This window comes from Aquila chrysaetos, chromosome 23 (assembly GCF_900496995.4).
Source record: "Aquila chrysaetos chrysaetos chromosome 23, bAquChr1.4, whole genome shotgun sequence".
NCBI classification, from domain to species: domain Eukaryota; kingdom Metazoa; phylum Chordata; class Aves; order Accipitriformes; family Accipitridae; genus Aquila; species Aquila chrysaetos.
This window is the reverse complement of record NC_044026.1, coordinates 297,092-314,518: the sequence shown is the minus strand read 5'-3', so window position 1 is coordinate 314,518 and position 17,427 is coordinate 297,092. Positions and strand designations below refer to the sequence as shown.

Here is a 17,427-nt window from a genome sequence, read left to right as displayed (position 1 = left end):
AATCACTAGCTTAATAGTTGCCACAAGAGCTGCCGTATCTTGAAAGTGTTAATTAACTACAAGTTTACAGGCAATATGCTAAAGAAAATACACACATTGAAGAAAATATACATATGCAAAGGAGAGCAATTAATGGAGAACTTTGAAGATTTAGCTGTTCATTGATAATGTGGGAAAAAATTAGATTTTCCCTAACTCTCATTAAAAATTGATGAAGGATCTTTCACGTTTCTGCGGGTGCCTTGAATGCCCTCTGCCCCTCTCAAGGGTTTTGCTGCCTGGGGTGTGCAAAAAGCCTTGTTGGGACCCCCTTGGTTCAGGAGAGGCCCTGAGCTCAGGCACTGAGCCTTGGTGCTGGCCCGAGCTGGGGTCAGCCATGCCTGTGTCTGGCCACAGACCCCCCAACACAGGCCAACATTCCAGCCTGGCCTTGGCGTGTCCCCATTCCCATGGCCGTTCCCAGCCCTGGAGGGTGCTGCAGGGGATGTGCCAGGAGGGTGAGGGTCCTGCCTCCCTCCCGTCCCCCCTGCCCATGCGGGGCAGCACCTGCTCCGGCTTCTCTCTGGCCATTACACGGAATTGCCTGAATTCTGGAAATGGTACTGGAAACTCACAACTCAAAGGAGCCCCAGCAAAACCGTCGCTAGCATTTGAGAAGGATTTCGAAGTTCGGAAGTCTCACCCAGTATGATTTCCCTATTTGCACAGAATAATTAAGAAGGGTTTCAGCCAAGAAGAATTAGAAGGACTTGACCCTCATGGCCATTCAGCTGCAGGGACGGTAAGCCTAACATCTCCTATCACAGCTTTTCTCTCCTCCTGTGCCCACACCTCCCACAATGGAAAAGTGAAACACAGCTGAGGAACCTCTAAGTCTGATGTCAACCTTCCTCCTGAATTTAAATGCATTGAATGCCACTTTCCTGATTGCCTGGAGCTTTAGTCTGTCAGCAGGATTTTAAAACAAAGTTGATCCTCAACAGTGAAGATCATGGAGCCTCAACACTAGACTTCATTGGGGCAAGACTGAGAATTCTGGTACAAATGCCGAGTTTCAGCACACGAAGTCTAACGGCAGTTTGATAAAGTGATGTAATTTGGCACCTCACATAGAAACTATTATTCCAACAGGACTACCACCCATGGGAGAATCTGATGTAACGCTTCCAGATCTAGTTATTTCATTCACAGTATTCAGATCCAACCAATTTTGTAAGACAAGTCTAACACTTGTTTGGATTTTCCTCTAGTCATCAGACACAGAGATCAACAACAGCCAATTTGTGAAGCAAAGGGATCAGAACGGTACTGTGTAACCACCTCTGTCAATTTTTATGGACACAGCTGGGCTTTATGGGGGTGCTGAAAGTTTAAATCAAAGTGAACATCTACGAGGAAAGAAGTGATTTATCAGGCTTGAATACAAGGAAAGAGCATGGAACATCAGAGGACTGGAACATCCCTGAAATGTCAATTTTCCAGTTATGTGGGACTAATTATAAAAACAACTTTTCTCTATGAATTTACCTTGTATCATCAGACTGCCGCAGCTACGTTTGTAGACAAATGGCACAGGTATGGAAAACTGTTAAGTTCTTTTCAAGACTGATATTTCCTTCTGTTGCATTTTAAGTGAGAAAATAATCTAATGATTGGAAAGAAAAATAGTATCCAAAGATAAAAGGAAAGGAAAGAAAGACAGAGGGCATGGAAACATGCAATGTCTTCCTGGCTTTATACCCACAGCAGTTAGAAAACAAAGAGGCTGCCCATAAGTATGCTGAATTGGGGAAAGTTGTGTTAACTGGCCACTCAAAGTCTTGAAAATTCTCATCTTGAGCTCTTCTGCATGAGGGAAAGGAAGAGTAGGTATCAATATGGATGATGCTAGAATTATCACCATTTTCCACACAATGTATTAGTGCTTGTTAGAAAAGATGATGACTGGAAACACACAGAAAATCAGACATAAGGCTTTGCACTTAATGCCTCTGAAGATTGTCTACTGGAATCTTTTCTATACCATTCACTTAACCATACCGTAATTTTTAAGCCCTTTTTGAAGACCAACCTTATAATTTAGAGTGGGGAATGATTTCCTCAGCGATCAAGCAAAGAGGTTCTGATCAGTTCAGACTTCAATGAGAAATTCAATAACTTCACTAAAATTACAACTTTATACATGAAATTAATGGCAAGTTGTGTTATTGACAGTGAAGAGGGCACCTGCACTGAAAAACTGTGAAAGATGATACATCAGTTCTGTGAACTGATCTACAGCTATCGTTGCGGTGGAGTTTCACTGCTTTTTAAGGAGTGGGAGAAACAGCACAGGCAGAGAGCACACACTGCAGTGCATGTCATTGTTCTGTGGGAGGAAGGAAAGTTTTACACATCTGGGAACAGCAGTCTGACAATGCAACACAAAATGCACTCCCTGACCACAGTCCAGCTTCTGCATAAATGCGTATATTAACACTTTCCCCAGCTTGAAGTTGTTTAGTTTTACACATACAGCTTATTTACAAGCAGTATATTTCAACCTACAAATGCTGGGTGACATTACAAGGGAGGACTAAAAAACGTCTGTCAGAATCACCTTGCAATACTGAGAGCATTGTATCAGTTTGCCTATACTACCAAGAGCCATAACTGTACAATCAATTAGGAGAACTAGCAATCTTGTTTAAACTGAAAATGGTGACATCAAGTTGAACAGCTGCCAAACCCACCATCATTTCTGAAACTATTTTCTAGAGTTAAGTAGCCTTAAGCTGTATTTCTAATATACATATACAAATGTAATGACATGATTTTTAATGACAGTATGTTTGAGTATCTTAGATAGACGTACTACACAAAGACGTTCTTCTATTGTTATATATACACTACAGCTTTGGAATATCAATGCTAACATGAAGCAATTGGTCCAAAATAATAAAAGTAGGTCTTTCCACTTTTTTCTGTAAGATTTTTCTCACATTTTTTCTTTGTTGTCTTTCTGATCTCTCTTTTTGTCCCCTTTTTTCACCAGAGTTGAAGACTGTTTACAAGCTGATCTATCACCATTGTCACCTCTCTTCTTTGCCCTCTTTTTCACTTTGGTTGCAAGATTCATCACTAAGGTACCACCTACTGTAACTATGAGGCTAAACTTAATGTGCTAGAAAAGCTAGTACATACTCTTATTATGAGGCTAAAATTCACATGCCAGAAAAGCAATGCTTACATTAATGAACTCTATCTGCACACAGCAGGAAAAAAAAAAAAAATCAAGAGCAAATTAAGAATAAAACTTCAAATCTCTAATCTCTCTGCAATACACATCATCATCAAGATAAAGTTCTGCAGTTCTTTTGAAACACACCAAGTTAATAGAAATCTTGGAAATTTTGGTCAAGTATCTGCTGATACAAATCAGCTTCTGAATGTAATGAACACATGGGAGTAGTTGTTGTCAATCAAAAAGCCTCAACTTGCCCTTTCAAGACTCTCTCTCCATTTCTGACATGCTTCCCCTGCTCAATCTTGAAAAATGATCTTACCTTTCAGGAATTGCTTCTGTCTCTATCCATCACGATCCACATGCAGATAGGGTGGGAGACGTATTCACTCAGATCCCTCCCTACATAGATTTAGATGGCTTGCTACTTTAAGATCCTAGCTGTATATAGGTTCAATAGAAAGTAGCCAGCTATTTGTCTTCATACGATGCCCTAGCAATCATAATGTTTGCAAGAACATACATTTATGTTTCTGAGCTCAAGCTCCCTCTGAGGACGGCATTAAAACCCACAGAATTACAACCTAACAACTCCCCCTACATATTGGGGCGAAACCCCAGCCTTACTGAAACTCTCAGTGACTCCAAAGGGGAGGGATTTCCCCTTTTAGTTATTTACATTAACTCTTAACCCAGGATTATATACTGTTTAATACATGAACTTCCTCTCACCTTTTACAGCATCAAGTCTAAAAATAACCACTACTGACAATAATATTTTGACTCTTTAAGGTACTTTTATCTAAAATGAGAATGAAAAAACAATGCTATGTCTCATTTCTCATATAGCAATGGCTTAAGCAAACAATGAAAAAATAGGGGTATCTTGTGATCTTAACAGCCATTATTTACTAAGATTGTTCAATCTTCTACATAAAGGTGCAATATTAAACAACGCAAAGAAAAATCATCAAAAAAACAGTTGGGCATAAAACACCTATAGTTTCAAAAGAGCTGTTACCTAATTAATTTTACTGTTAGGGTCAAGATTACACTTACTTAAAGAAAACATGACAAATTCATTTATTGATGTTACCAGAATGATATGATGTCATCAAAATCTGACTAAGCCAGAAATCATGAATTTATAAGAGGCCAAAACCTGCCTTCCTGATTCATGTATGAGTTTGATGCAGTAGAAATTCACCCTTAGTTTACCTCTATCAACCAAGAAAGATCTAGCCCACTGAACTACTACACTCAGGAGTTTAAGGTAAGAAATATTTGGCCCAAACTCTCTCTCAATAACACAAGATACAATCTACTCTATGTAGCCAAAGCAAAGCTTTATTGATAAAAGCAGCTTTATGCAAATGGTCAGCTATAAATTACTTCTAAAGCTTTGGCACTGCATACTTCTAAAGCTTTGGCACTGCAGTGTTCAGGCATCTATTTAGAAATACTATTTTGTTCTTTTTGGATGCTTATCAGATATCTTATCAGATAAAGCTTTGTTCATATGAATCTAATTATTCATGTTTTTGCTAAGTTCTTTCCTGTTGGAGCTTCTTGCAAAGTGACTGCAAACTGTTTCATTGTCTGAATAAACTGAGTGACTCCAAACAACTTTTGCTAGAAGAGGAATACGTTAATGATTGGGAGCTCAGAATCCTTTTAGTCTTCAAAGCCTTCAAAGGATTTAAAATACAGAATTTAACTCTTCCCCTCCCCCCCTTTGAAGTGGGTCAATTTTAGTAAAGCAACTTAGCCTCAGGTTTCTTCAGAGCTACTGCATTACACTATTCTGTCTAATACCAGAAGTACTAACAGCTTAAAACATTACCAAACAATGGTAGTCTGAAAACTTGTGTATAAGAAAAACTTGTGTATCAGAACCAAGTGAAGTTTTTTCTGCAAAAATTAATGTGGTATCTATTTACAGGCCCCAAATCTAGAACTACTATTTTATTCAAGTACTAGCCAGAGTGGAAGATAGAAAAGTTGAGAGAAAAATCCATGGGAAAAAGGCTTAGATATTAAAAACTCAAAACACTCATTTTACATAATTTTAATGACTATTGGTCTTTTTACACTTACTCACTTTACTCATCATAAACTTAGCCAATTTAAGAGAAGATTATTAATGCCAAGTAGGCGTCTCTCATTTCAGTGATACTTGTTAGGAAAGACTGAAGAAAGAAAGGCAAATGATCTAAATCAGGAATACATTTTCATTCCAAAAGAATGTGAATTAATAAATTTAGACATAGTCCCAAAATTTCCTGTAAAACCAAAAACTTCGACTTATATTAAACATTTGGAGTGTATTCAGCCTTAGACACACTACATTTAGGTGTCTATATACAGCTCTTTATATTTAAGGTGTTACTATTAAAGGGGATGTAGTCAGCACAGTTTATGAAGCCACAAACGTGGTTCAGTTCACCGCAAAGCACACATCTACATGTAACTATATAGAGCTGAGTAAGGATTCAGTCTCATCTGACGGCAAATGAGAGCCAAGTCAACCAGCTCGTGTGGAGACACACACGAAGACCTAATTTTAGGTGTTGGGTGTTGAATCCTATCCTTGGTTTCAAAGCAGTCAAAACTTTGTTTCTGTTTTTCTTAATAATATGAAGTAAAGTTGTTGTGGTTTAACCCCAGCCAGCAACTAAGCACCACGCAGCCGCTCACTCACTCCCCCCCCACCCAGTGGGATGGGGGAGAAAATCGGGAAAAAGAAGCAAAACCCACGGGTTGAGATAAGAACAGTTTAATAGAACAGAAAAGAAGAAACGAATAATGATAATGATAACACTAATAAAATGACAACAGCAATAATGAAAGGATTGGAATGTACAAATGATGCGCAGTGCAATTGCTCACCACCCGCCGACCGGCACCCAGCTAGTCCCCGAGCGGCGATTCCCCGCCCCCACTTCCCAGTTCCTATACCAGATGGGACGTCATATGGTATGGAATACCCTGTTGGCCTGTTTGGGTCAGGTGCCCTGGCTGTGTCCTGTGCCAACTTCTTGTGCCCCTCCAGCTTTCTCACTGGCTGGGCATGAGAAGCTGAAAAATCCTTGACATTAGTCTAAACACTACTAGCAGCAACTGAAAACATCAGTGTTATCAACATTCTTCGCATACTGAACTCAAAACATAGCACCACCGTACCAGCTACTAGGAAGACAGTTAACTCTATCCCAGCTGAAACTAGGACAAAAGTAAATTCAAAATGAAAATGGAAGTATCAGTTGCATATAGTGACATTTCATCAAAATCAACATATTCCATAATAAAAGTCTAATTTTAATAGAACAGCTTTCCTGAAGACAAAACATTTCATGGGGGGGGGGGGGGGGGAAACCCCAGAACAGCCCTACTCTAGTCCACAGAAAACAGAAAAATAACTAAGGAGTTTCCTTCCTTTTCTCCTTTAAGGCAATAATCCTAATGGATATAATACTCTAATCTTGTTAAGAGAGTGTACATGTACTCCAGAATTAAATCCTCATGAACAGGTACTCAATAATAAATAATTTTGGAGCTCATTGAAAAGTTAGGAATGTTAACTATTGGAGGAAGGACCTCAAGAGCAAAGAGGCACTAAAATAAGAGAAAAATTAATACTAAATATAAAGTTGTTTTCCTACCTGTGTGCAGACAAATTACTGAGGTACAGGGTGTATTTTTCTTCAGCAGACAGCCCATCCATCATCAAGTAAAAAACACGAAAATTTCTCTGGTTGAGAGGCTGCATAATGACACGAGACTTCTCCAACATGTATGTATAAATCCTAGCTGATTGAGAAACAAACAAATAAATTCATCATTATACTGATTGCTCTAAACATGTATTTTAAACCATTCACCACTGCAACAGTGAAGAATACACAACATTTCTTATAAAATGGTCTAAGGTGAGCATATCAAAAATACTACTATACATTCTACCATGGTTTTCTATATAAATCACATATAAAGCCCTAATTCCATTAAAATTAGTGGAACAAATGTCTTACCGTACTTACTTACTGTCTTACAGTATCTTTAAAATTACTCAATTTTAAAGATAATTATGTTGATTTGTACTCTGTTTCACTTATTTGAGGAACCAGCTGTTGTATTTGGCAAGGCTTTCTAAGAGACAAGCTATCAGTCATCTCACCGAAGTGTAGCCATCTGAGCACTGGCATCTATTCTAAGCTTCTTCTCAATGGAAAGAGAAAGATGCAAGACAGATTCAAGACATCTTGGAAAAAAAAACCCTTGGAACCATTTCCTCTTTCTCTGCTGGTAATCAAGAACACTCAGAATAATGGTTTAGATGAACCACCTAACTTCCAGATGGCTACAGACAAATCCTCTGCAAAACCAGTCATCAACAAGCTCACTAACCTGTGCCTGGAGAAACACGGGCAACTCAGAAGGGCTACGATGAGCTGGCCAAACAAGAAGCCATGTGAATCAGCACATCTGGGAAGAAGGTGAAGGAGGATGAACCTGACCACGATTTGCCTACAGAAATGCTGATTATAGGATTATACGTAACCTCAGGACCACTAAGGTTCTGAAAGAGGCAGAGCACAGAAGCAAAGGAAATACTAGACTCTCAGGTCCATTCACCTGCCTCACCAGATTACAGGCATTTTAGAGGTATATGTGAAGAGACAGAGGGAGATTCACCCTGTTGGGCAGGCTACTCTTCAGCCCTCCGCTGAGTGTACACCACCATGCAGTTCCAGATGCAGCAGGCTAAAGGGAACAAGGGAATGCCTAACAGTAGCTAGAGGTCAGGGCCCTCCCTGTGAGCTGATTCCAGTTCCCACTTACCCCACTGTTTGTATACTTTATCTCATCATTGCTCAGATACTAGCCATGGTGCAAAGACCAGAAGCATGTCCCTTCACACACAACTGAGCACCCCCATGGCTAGGATGCAGTACATTCTCTTGCAGCTTTATGCTTTTCAATCTCTGCAATATGGCAGAGCTTTCACAGGGTCTTAGAGAGCATCCTTACCCTGGAAAAGACTGTTGAGTTTACAGGATAAGGTGCGCTTCTCAGCAATAGGCGAGCTGTATTTTTGAAACCCTGTAAGCAGAGGATATTAAACCATAGCTTCCCATTGTCTGGATGACAACCAACTCATCTTAGACTCCTTCCTTTATGAACTAGAAGTAGTTCTTGAACATTCAGTGATAGAAAATACTGGTACATGCATCCTGTAGCACAGTAAGTATGTTCTCTAAACACATACCATTTTTGAGACAATCACGGTTTTTTAGAATTTTTTTTGGTTTTACTTTTTTGAAGCAAGCTGGGATTAGGCATAAAATAGCACTGAGTTATTTGGTGCAGTCAAAACTGTTGCATTTCTAGGCATATGCAGAAACACAACTTCAGATGTCTGAGAGACCTGAAGTTTGAAGGCATAGTGGGAGATTAAAGACTTCTGAAGATGGGGATAGTTGAAACAGCATTTTCAGAACCAGTTTTGGACTCAAAGATATGGCCCAATGCAATACTGAGCAAAGTTATGCAGATTAGATCTTGCATGTGAGAGTGTGTATCAGAAGCACAGTAGTTGCATTAGCCTAATGGCTAGGCTAGAAGTCAGAATGTCATGCTCCTGCCACCATACAGCTGCTAATATCCACAGTAGCTCATTCAGAGCTAGCTTGGTTATTGCTATACCATCTGTATTTGGTAATTATATTTTAATTTTCACCTAATTATCTTCCTATCTTTTGGAGAGCTCTAAATTCCTGTCTATATTGTTAAATTAAACACAGCAAACTTGAAGTTACTTAAAGCTGTGTGTATGTGGGAATGCAGCCTGTGAGAACGTGGTTGAAAGACAGTGTACAGTGGAGGGAAACAAAATCAGTGAATCTTGAACATACCGTTTTGAGAAAGGTCTCAGCAGTTAAATGCTGTCCCTGAACTAAGTGTAACTATGCATGGTCTCAGCAAGTGCTACTCTGCACAGGCCAAACCATCCCAGACACATCCCAGTTAAGCAGTACGGAAGGTCAGTGGTACACAACCCAGGGGCATCTTCCACCCTTTCTTTTATTTAACAGAACAGGCATGGCCTGACACATGTGCTGGCAACCAAAACCATGCCTGGGATTCTAGCTCCAGAAGAGACAGCAGGACTGACAGAGAAGAGTTGCATGGCTGACTTACCAAACCAAGGAGACATGATCTAGCCCATTTGTTCATCCTACAAAAAAGTAGAAGTGAACTCCAGCTATTATGGAACCTATACTATGAGAAATTGTGTCTCAGCCATCTAGCCCTCTGTTGCTACGCTATGGAAAAAAGAACTGTGCTGGAAGTAAAAAGGCACACTTGGGAAGTCATTAAGCTGGTAGCAGGATATGTTTCTGGCTCCAGTAACTTTGCAGCACACTACAAATTGAAGCAATCCAATCTTAAGCTATCGTGGCAGGACTGGCCCAGACACACACTTTCATCAGAATCAATCATTACCTGGCTGCCATTCCTACAGGGTAAAATAGAATAGATGAACCTGAAGGATGATTTCCATCTTCTATTGTGCTTGTAACTTCTCGGTAAAACTAACCCTACCATCAATTAATTTGAAAAGAGGCCATTACTAATCTTTAATCACTTTTTTGTGTGCAATGATCTTCACTAAGGCTTTCATAACTATCACTTACGTGTTTTTAACATTCATTGATTAATAAAAGCAAGAAAAATGTTACTGGAGGTCATCTATCTGATTAATTAATACATTTAACTTCAACAACAGGCAACACCACTTATTTAGATGACACAAATTAATTCAGCCCTTTTCAGGTACTTCAAGTCACCCACTTTAATAAGGCTAAATACAGTTCATCTCAGTTAGCATCTCCAGCAATGGGAAGAGCTGTTAAGAAAAGTCGAGCTTCTGATCAGCAAGAATCAAACAGAGCACCATCTTAATGGACCTACAGGAAGAAAACTACTAGGGCAATACGCTTTTCTACAAAGTGAAATGGTATGTTCGTTAACCGATGTGTGAAATAAAAGGGAAAAATAATAGAGTTCCAGAGCAAAGTCTGCCATTTTTGTGCAATGTTAACTGTGCTTTCAGGTACAAGGAAATTTGTACTTCCTTTAATAGATCACTCCATCTACGGAGCAGCTACAAAGTCAGCAAGTGGACTCCGTAAAGTGTGGCCAGTGAAATCTTTCTTCCAGCTATGCATTCTTTGAAACTACATTGTTCTTTCTCAAAAACCATGCTGTCCTAAACACAGCTATTGCTGAAGACAAAATAACACTTGAAAGTTCAGAGCTGAAACACAGTACAAAAACATCAGAGAGCTTAGCTGGCTGCAGTCTTTCTTGTACCAAAAAAGGAACTTCATGTCTGAACCTTTTTAATTGATAAAAAATGTTTGTAACACACGGGTGAACATGCATTCTGCTTCCTTTTACAAATCAAATTAGATCCTTCCATTTCAGTGCAACTTAAAAAAAAAAATAAATCAGGCCTTGCTTTTCAACAAGTGAAGACTGAGAAAAGCAAGGCTTGAAAAGCAAGGCAGGAAAATCTGGAGAGTAAGTTTGTCAGGCTTGATTTTCTCTTCCTAAGCTTCTCTTTTAGTAATTTGAGGAAACTTGACAGAAGCCTTACCCTTCATCTTAGGAATAATGTCAACTTACCTGAAAGACCATTTACTCTCTCCCCTTTTCCAAATAAAAATAAAATGCAGTAATTTTACTTCTGTAAATAAATAAATATTCAGTCTTTTACTACTATGCAGTGAGTATGAATCATCACCTATGAATGATTATGATTTTTTGGCAGAAGATCAGTCTTTGAGTTCTGTTAGATATGAATTTATTTTAGAAACTTAATGAAATCACTGACCTGTAGTTTATTCTGTATTTGTTCTGATGTGAGATGTTTTACTAGTTCCCACTGCTTTATCTTATCCAGTCACAAAGAACAATGACTTAATCTGGGTTATACCTTCTCCACTTGTTTCACTGGACTAAAGCAATGGAAGATCCCTGACCACAAAGCCACTTGTCACAGAAAAACTCCCATTTGAACCCAACATAGCAGCACATCTCATCAGAAACAAGTCAGAGAAGATACATAAAACCTCTACAGGTATCTGTACTGGCTTTGAGTAGAACCACAAGCAAGAGCTCCATCCTTGTTTTCAAAACTTCATGGCAAAGATCCAGTTTATGAGAAAGACCAAATCAAGCCTGTAGATGAAAATTATGGTGAGCGTTCCTGTTATTTAGGTATATTGGACTTTCTGCTGTAAGAATAAACCTTAGGTGACAAAAGTCAGAGCATTTCCAGGGTCTAGGCATAAAAGAACTTCAGCATGAACAAAAAGCCATCACAAACTTCACCGATGTCCACTCAAAATGCAAAGAATGCTACCTTGAGCTTGCCCTCTGTAGTAAAAATTTACACAGGTATTTTGCATGCCCCTTCCATAATAAATTGTTCTGGGACTCCACCCTTAAGATCCGTCTGTTAAGGAGTTTAAACAACCTAAACCCTTTGATAGAGGCAGTCTAGTGTCACTTGGATTTTTGTTTGCAAACCAGACATATTTAGCCCAGTTTGTCTCAATGAGTTATGAAGTCATGTCTCAGCAGAAATCAGGTGCTCTGCATATTTACATTTTTCATTCATGTTTAAACAGTGCAAGGCAGTAAATACTGCTGCAAATGACCTTGCAAATAGATACAGGGAATCCCTGGGTGGGATTTAAACCAGCCAAAGACAACATGCCTGATTATTTTCTCATTTATGGTGGTGTAAACCTGGGACAATTTCACTCAGAAGTGATGCTTAGCAGTGGCCTAGGAAAGGCAACATCTACAATGCAAATCAAACAGCATCAACAACTGCAACTTACAAAAATACAAACCCCACTTTTTTCGTGCTGTACTGGAGCTTCTCTCTTGATTGTGAATTATGGAACTTTTGGCTACCTTAGATTTGGTAAGAGTAATTGATTCAATTCCTAAATATTTGGGGAACAGTAGGGCAGGTACTTTGTTTATATTTGTTAATAGACTTGACTATCCCTAGATTTTCTCATTTAATGCCTATGGCTTGAAAGTGATAAAAACACAGCATTAGTGTAACAGAAAACTGACATGACAGCCTGGTTAACTGATTCCACATTTATATAATTCACAGACAAGGGTTGTGAATTAAACTGGCAAGTCTGAGTAAAGCAGCTAGAAAACTTAAGTCCTTGCAATCTCAAGCCAGGCACCTGAAAATTGTGGGAACACATGGCCTTGAGGCTTCCGTTCCTCATCTGAGGAACTGAATGACACAACCTTAGGTCTGAAGTACTGTGACAATGAACTCATTTATGTTTCTGAAATGCTCATACAGTGAAAAATGTTGATGAACAACATAGAAAATTCACAGAAAAACTAGCATTTTGTTTTTAGAGCAGAATAAAATGGCACAAGCCACACATGAATCAATGAAGGGAAAACAAACTGTTTAGTAGCAGATCACTGAAGAAATACAGTCCATTCTCTCTGCACTGAATGAAGCTGGGGAGGGGTTGAAAAACAGCAGCATTAAATTTGTATGCACAAGGCAACTCAAGAGTATCTCAGGCAACTTCAGTTCTGGCATTTCCTAATGTTCATATGCTTGACTTTTCAAAATTAGGATCCTTTTCATCTGTTTGCATTTGTGTTCTGTGTGTGCAACAAAAAGAGAAGGAGTGTGCGCAATATAATTGTGGTATACTCAAATTAAATATATAGAAAGGATTTATAAGATGTTAGTTTTAGGGATTGAACTTTATTTTTACAAGCCCAATTCAGATGCTATGTAGTCCATTCTAATGTTTATATCACTTTCTTTATAATCCTCCCGCAATAGCTCATAAATGGAAAAAAAAACCCCACCACACTTTTTAGTTTTACATTTTCTTTACAAACATCCTGTATATCTATTGTAGAACAAATCAGAAAAAAGTGACAGTAATTTCCCATGCAGTGACATTTTCACCGGAGAAACTATTGTATTTGCTAGGGTACAGTGAACTCTCACAAGAAAATGAACTGTAATTCCCACTATGAAGTATTTCCAAAGGATATTTTTAGGAAACTCTTCCAAAAGCATAAATACATTTAAATCGACAAAAAATGAGTCGTTTTGGAAACGTTTATCCAACGGAATTTAATTTACTTGGATCAAAAGTGTGTCTCATCACACAGCTTTTCCGTCCAGGAAGATCAGTGCAAGTAGGAAACTGTCTGTGTACAGTTATTTCTGCACACACCTCTCGCTTTAGCACAGAGTAACTTACGATGACCTATGCAGACCAGAAATGAAACCTCTCCCTGACTGCCTCCGAAGATCAGAGTTTTCAGAATCCAAGTGAAGTTTTGCCCAATATTCATTTTTTTCCACTAATGAACGCTTAGTGTGGATTAGAAGACTCCCACTTACTCTGAAATCAGGCACAAATTCCACACTATCTTACCTCTAATGAGAATAAACATCAGTATGGTTCCTAGTTCCTTTAGAAGAAGCTCAAAGCTGTAATAAATTACTTCTAATTTCAGTATTACAGAGGATACTTGTATTTTGTTTGCCCTAAACACATGATTTTATCACTTGTTTAAGGGATACTTAAAATACCCAATACAGGATACAAATGCAAAAATTAATCTCTCTGTTGCTTTTATTTCACAGTAAAGCAATACACAGCTGTCACAGTTTGTTAATCTCGGGCATAAAAGGAGATGTGGTTTCCTAGGATGAGGCATCAGTGGTGTTAACTCTTTTTCTTGTCTTTCTCTGCCACCTCGTGGTTGCACAGAATGGGGCTCTCCCTCTTAATACTACCCTTGACAAGCTATGAATTCACATGCTATTAAACATGTTCCTCTGACACTCCCTAAAACACCTTTGCCTTTTTCATGTACTCTTAACTCTGTGTATGGCACACTGGGATCCCTGATCTACTAGTCTGTGGGCGATATCAAAGTAAACATATTAAATGATACTTACCTGCAATTAACATTTTTTTCTTCTCACAAAACTGTAGCTCAAAATATTTTATAAAACAGCTGGAAAAATCATTCAAGGGTGTCTTAGCATGTCCAAAAGCCTCCAAGATACAGTTTACCTGCAAGACAATGATAAAGAAGTAGTAAGAGAGGAAATAAACAGGAAGATATTTCAATAAACATCAGTGAGGTTGGTTTGTGATCAGTAACTGCGGGGGCAAGACCATTTTTCAGCTTGTAATGTAACAAATTCCTTGCAAGTTTTTTTCTAAATAGAAATTAAAGTAAGATAGCTCAAAAGGAAAAAAAAAGTGCTGCCAGAATAGTGGAAGTTGTAAATGGAAGGGGAAAGACAATGGCTCACATGCAAGCTGTGTCCTTACTGGTAGTTTGGATACAAGTGACTGCAGTCATATGCCCAGAGCTGGCACGCTTAGCAAAAACATTAGGATCTTTGAAGGCAGCTTTGCTTGTAAAGTTACAGTCAGTCAGTACTAATAACCAACCAAAGGAATTTACAAGCTTTACATGATGCCAGAAATGGCATAAAATATGGATTTCAAATAGAATTACTTCAGCATTACACTAGTGGAAAAACTGAGGAAAAAAACAGATTCAGACTTTTTTATGGCATCTCTCACTAATGCATTTCCATGTTACATCTTCATGGTCACAGCAGGTTTTTTTAAAACAGCATTTAAAACGAAAGCATTACATATGCCATCTTTATTCCATGTTTTCTCTGTATTTAGCTTTTTTATGTCTAATTAGTTTCTTATACCCCTTACACCCTGAAGTATTCCCTTTAGCACTTTCCTCTTTTGCATCCTAAGAAATTCATTGCAAAGTGGCCCACATACACTGTTGTTCTGATGTAACACTGTTTTGCTGAAGCTGGATGACATAGCTGGGGAGAGAAGAGGGCTGTGGAGTGGCACAGATAACATGTGGTTCCAGTCATAAAGACAGAAGCTCTGAAAATCAGACCTTTCAGAATTATTAATTAAATCATCCATTTGTGCAGTAGGTGGCAGCAGAAAACTAGTCAGCCTAGTTTTGGTTCCACTCCAGTAGTGGTTAGGATTTATTTGATCATTAGGCTAATTCAGCACTTGGTTTAACCCATGCTGCTTTATTAACTTTAATGGTGCTATGCATCACTGCAGCAGGAACGAATCCAGGCTATCGTGTTCATTAAAGCACTTTATAAAGCAACTAAACCAGAACCTCTACTTGATTCCCCATGGGTGGCATTTACTACATCTACCTTTGCTGTCTGAAGTCAGGTGTCCCAGCTAAGCTAGTTACAAGGGATCTTTCTATAACCAAAAGGCAACCCATTTTTCTTAATATGTGATGATTCTCTTCTGTCTGCATTGACTAAGACGCATTGACACTTATGGCTACATCTATGCTATTAAACTAAATAAGACCAGGAGCTGGACTCTCTACCCTCAATGGCAAGTGGCACAATAAGGTTCACACTCAGACATCTAACACCTCTTCTTTTGCACAACAGGGTGGACATGCTGTTGTGAATGGTCCCTGGCACATGCTGTCCTCTGAACTGTGGCCACAGGACCTGTTGGGGATTTAAACTGTGTCAGGGAGCAGTGTAACAACTGCATGTTAGGGATTGCTGTTCAGTTTACTACACAGATGTAGAGTAGGTTAAACTAGTCTACAGAGTCAACTAATTTTTAGATGGAGAAAATTAGGCCTGGTCAACCCCCTCCCACACTGATTCCTCTTCTTAACTGAGGACAACATCTTACTTCATTTGCACTGGCTCATGACAGTTGTCCCTAGGAATTTTCCTGTGGTCAGGAGATAAATTGCAGCAGAGACAATACTACTTCCCACACCTCCCAATTCCCACTGCTGCCATATTTATATCCAAAACACAGAGTTTTCAGTTGCTTATTCACTAAGTTACTTATTTACTTAATTCTTCTACTCACTACTTAATCTGAACTTTAGGAAAGAAACGGACTTGGAGGATCTGAACTGAATTTTGCAGTTCTACTTGAATAACGTCTATGGCCTCATCAGTTCAAAAGTGTAAGTAAACCTGTGTAGGTAGTAAATAAAAAAAATACACAGTAGAAATAGACACCAGTTGTAGATCTCGCTCCTGGGTTTAAAAATAAAGTAAAAGTGTACTGTTCCTACATAATGGTATTATTGCAACACTAGACTTTCAAATTTAAATAAAAAAAGTGAAAAAATAACAAGGATATTCTTAACATTGTCACGTGAAACCAAGATTAAATGTGTCAGTTTAGAAACATCAACAATGAATCAGACAACACTGTGAAAAACACTTTAACATGGCAATTGTATGACTACACGAAGTAAAGCAAAGCTACAGCTTATTCGGTTGTAGTGTTTTCAGTGTCATCACGCTTTTTTAATGTCTTCAAAAAACACAAATGCAACACTGTTTTCTAAAATCCACAAGACTTTTATTACCTTATCAGCTGGAATGTGCAAAAAATGAACCAGTCTACCTGTAGTCTTTCCCACATCCCAATAATCCTGATTTGTAGGTTGTCTGTTAGTGTCAGCTGTACTTCTGACACTATTTTATCATCTTTCTGGACTGAATCATGCATAATTCAGGAAGCAAGCAATGTGTTTTCAATGATGCATGTGATGCTATTAAAAAACCCCACAACAAATGATTCTAGAGTTCTGCTGAATATCATGCACATGGCAGGTGAAAGCTAAAAAAAAAAAGTATCTCAGGTTGACTGTAAGTGCTGTAGAGGAAGGTCACCAGAGGGGGTTGAAGAGTCTAAATGTATTTTTTTTTTAAGTATGAAACTCAGAACTGAGCTATGATAATGCAGACTGTGCTAAAACATTCTATGTAAATCTCTCTCTGAGCTGGGATCTCAGATGAGAAGTTTTATCAGGAAAGGCAATTTTTAAAAAGAATTTGAATTGGCAATCTAGGGTTCAGCATAATTTAAAAGGTCAGTATGAACTTTTCTAGTAGTGTACAGCTGTAACAGTGAAATTTGCAATGTTCAGTCAAACAAAACCTTATATTTACAATGTACTAGCAAGGAGAGAAATTCATCTGATATGTGAAGCAGGTTCTCATGATTTCATGATATGCACTAAGCACAGTTTGGTTCTGCTGTGGGAATTAA

General features: G+C 38.6%; 1 protein-coding gene across 6 annotated transcripts in view; it reads right to left on the bottom strand.

Annotated features, from left to right (window-relative positions):
- Positions 1-17,427, bottom strand: part of MYO16 (myosin XVI) — a 393,567-nt gene that overhangs the window by 150,761 nt on the left and 225,379 nt on the right. For all 6 annotated transcript variants that reach the window (XR_003921201.2, XM_029999071.2, XM_029999067.2 and 3 more), the window contains exons 15-16: positions 14,271-14,388; positions 6,886-7,033 (exon numbers count right to left, since the gene is read on the bottom strand). Coding sequence is in view for 5 of the 6 variants with exons in the window: in XM_029999071.2 (XP_029854931.1) it covers positions 6,886-7,033; positions 14,271-14,388 (266 nt within the window). In the remaining variant the exon portion in view is untranslated. The remainder of the gene's footprint in view (positions 1-6,885; positions 7,034-14,270; positions 14,389-17,427) is intronic.